The sequence below is a fragment of the Phalaenopsis equestris genome, unplaced genomic scaffold, assembly GCF_001263595.1.
Source record: "Phalaenopsis equestris unplaced genomic scaffold, ASM126359v1 Scaffold000540, whole genome shotgun sequence".
Lineage (NCBI taxonomy): Eukaryota > Viridiplantae > Streptophyta > Magnoliopsida > Asparagales > Orchidaceae > Phalaenopsis > Phalaenopsis equestris.
In genome coordinates, this window is record NW_018164980.1 from 930641 (window position 1) to 933774 (window position 3134).

The 3134-nt window shown below is 38.8% G+C and overlaps 1 protein-coding gene across 5 annotated transcripts; it reads right to left on the minus strand.

Moving 5' to 3' along the window:
- Positions 1-6: 6 nt before the first annotated feature.
- LOC110028950 (F-box/kelch-repeat protein At1g22040) lies at positions 7-2468 on the minus strand. Of its 5 annotated transcripts, none has more exons than XM_020731031.1 (3): positions 2197-2467; positions 1803-1944; positions 7-1671 (listed from the first exon to the last, which is right to left on the minus strand). In XM_020731031.1, exon 3 carries the CDS (start codon positions 1533-1535, stop codon positions 105-107), a length of 1431 nt encoding a protein of 476 aa, XP_020586690.1. In that variant the 5' UTR covers positions 1536-1671; positions 1803-1944; positions 2197-2467; the 3' UTR covers positions 7-104. The 5 variants fall into 5 exon arrangements, with proteins under 5 accessions (XP_020586690.1, XP_020586689.1, XP_020586692.1 ...); XM_020731030.1 differs by having other exon boundaries at positions 1796-1944; XM_020731033.1 differs by lacking the exon at positions 2197-2467 and adding an exon at positions 2094-2162 and having other exon boundaries at positions 1796-1944.
- Between the last annotated feature and the right edge of the window lie 666 nt (positions 2469-3134).

Here is a 3134-nt window from a genome sequence, read left to right on the forward strand (position 1 = left end):
CATCCCTGCCCCTTATAAACTCTTATGAAGAGCTGCTGCTGCTGCCGAAATAACCTGCATCTTTAGCTAGTAAGGTTATAATCATGGCAACTTTATCTCACAAGTTAGATATCAAGAACGAGGCAGCTGGCTAATTCTGCTGCACCGAAATTCTTAACAGCAATGACCTTCCAAACATCTGCTTCCGCCTCCGAAGAAACATGACTTTCAGAAGAAGTGCTAGCTCCAAAAAAAGATTCATTTTTTCGCGAGCAAATTTGCTTCTTTAAATCAGCCTGCCATATTGCAGTTCCATTATCAGCATTTTTTGTGATTAAATGAAGCGTGCCTGAAAAACCGGCAAGTAAATTGGGAGAATCTGCATCAGTAAAATTAAGAACTGGAACCTTGTCAAAAACAACTTTCCACGCATCCTCCTGGTGATCATATATCTTTATCTTACCACAATCCAAAGAGCTTGAAGGTTCCAAAGCATATAACTCGCCATTTACCACCACACTCAGTTTCGTTCCAACCTGCCGTGCAGGCCAACCTTCGCCCATACCAGCAGGCATGTCGGCCCACAAATCCGTCTCAGGATCATAGATCTCGCCACCAACATCAACGAAAAAGGGCCAAGAGTACAAACTTTGAGGGACACACAATTTCCCTCTGTATGTAGTCATTCCAGTGGCAATTGGCTTCAGAAGCTCAGCTAGGAAAGCAGTAGGTAAAGTTTGGGCTTTGGAGAAGGGCATTTTTTTTACTTCTGTCCAGAAACCAGTTTTAGGATCATAAACTTCAGCAGATTGAAGCGGAGTCAAACCACCACGGCCTTTACAGACACCACCAACAACATAAAGTTTATCATTCAGGAGACTGGCCTTACAGAAAGCTCTCCCGGTGGTCATGGAACTCACTTCCTCCCACATATTGACAACAGGATCATATCGCCAAACACATTTCATGGCAAAGGCTCGAGAAAAACCACCTAAGACATAGAGGCAGCCATCGACGGTTCCGATGGCGCAGCCACAAAATGGAAGGCGTTCGAAAACATCCTTTCGGCCAAGCCAACCTAGGATAACATCAGCAATTCTAATGCTGGAGTCCATCATATTACACATAAGAAACCCAGAAATCCCCCTCTTGGATTTCTCCTCACAAACCAGATTAGGCATGGGTGGCAGCCTCTGCCATTTTCCAGCAGAGGGGTCCAAAGCATGCCAACAGAGCTTATCCTCTTCAGCCTTCATCAGAATGTAGAGCCATTCTTCTGTTGTTCGGAGCTCTTTTCTGATCTGATAGATTTCAGCACTGGTTATAGCAGCTTTCCAGCTCCGGGAAACCAATTTCATTCCTAAGTAGTAAATCCTGGGAATTCTGGCAAGGATCTGGTGGGAAATCTCATCAGGTAAGCTTGGGATAAGTCTTGGATTCTCATTGCTAAAACTTGATGACAACTTCAGCCTTTTGCTAGAAACTTCAGTCTGAGAAACCTCAGAGCACAATTTCTCTTGAGATTTGGTAACTGGAAAGCTCAAGAAAGACCCCATTAAAATCCTCTAGAACTTTAAAATGTTAGATGATACTTATGCAAACAATTCAAAATTCTTTTTTTCTTATTGCGATTTCTTCCCTGTCACAAGCAAGTGCTTTTTTACCACCACGTGGACAAGCAAAACTCTAAATCTGGCAAAATGAAGCAAAAAGGGTTGAAAGCGAAGAAAAAATTCCAATCAGTAGATATGGCCATTTTACAATAAAAAAATGAAATGATAAAAACTAGAAATTGGAGAATTGGTAGATATCCCACCGCTTACATATCAAACTTTAATAAATTTAGAACATTCCAGCCCCCCAATATAATGAACAGCCATCAAAGAAACAAGAAGAAGAATCACAGATTCGCGTCTTAGTATCAAACGCGCCGGCCAGCAAATAGCCCTCAAAATCATTTGAGATCTACAAAGTAAAGATTCAATTTTTACAAACTCCCACGCAAACTCGATCCAATAAGAAAATATACCAAGTAAACGATTCATAAAGCTAGAAATCCAAACGCAATTGATTCCGGAAAAAAAAACACTTAATATCCAAAACAAAAACCCTACGTAAAAGTAAGATCCATGAAAATTGAAACCCTTCCAAATTCCCCGATTTGCGGCCAAACTATAAGAAGCTGATCTAAAATGTAAATAAGATCAAAGGCTTTACCTTTAATGGACGAGAAGCGCGCCATGGAATCCAGCATAAGAATTTAGGGCTTCGTCACTCTCTCTCTCCTTTTTTCTGCAACGACCCTTTAATTTATCTTTGCAGTTCTCGTAAATAACTCTAAACTCTCAAAATATTAATTTTTTAGTTTATTTGATGATAAGCGTGATGATGACGAGGTGGAGGGGGCTGAGTTGACAGCAACCGCATTGCCAACGACTTCACACAACGTTGGTAACTCGGCATCTTCATTGGGCATCTCGACTTCATATATTATAGCTGTATTTTAGTAGCTGTTTACTTGGAATTGTTAAGATTTGAGAGGAGGAATTTATGAATTATGATTCACGAAATTAATGTGTCAATTTTGTTACCTTCTAAAAGTCCTCCCAATAAAGTAACATTTATTGTTACTGAATTTAAAAAAAAAAGTCATTTTATTAATCGGAACATGCAGCCGTAATAGACGAATGGTATGGGACTCCATTTTCTTAAGGCTTATTATTTGAAGTTGGGATGCTTTAGCAAGTGTTTTTTATTTGGTGGTGTCAATCTCCTAAGATATTTTAATATTAAGGGATCAAATGTTAACTCACAATGTAAGATGCTACAAGCTTACAACAAATGGATAGATATTACTAATAGAGATTAAGGACAAGGGGAGAATTCTTTTTTATGTAAGTAGTGGAAGGGCACATTAAATTTAGTTGGATGGAAGATTAAGAAAGGCTATGATGGGACAAAAAAGTTGTGTCTAAAATGTCAAATAAAGAATTATAATTAAAAAAAATGTAATATTTGTTGTGTACGAGAAGATTCGTGACAATGGAATGATAATTTAACGTCTTAGTATTGTACGTAAATATAACACACATAAATGATTGAAGTAGTAAGAGAAGACACCGAAATTTTTTAGGTGGAAGAACCCGATAAGAGAA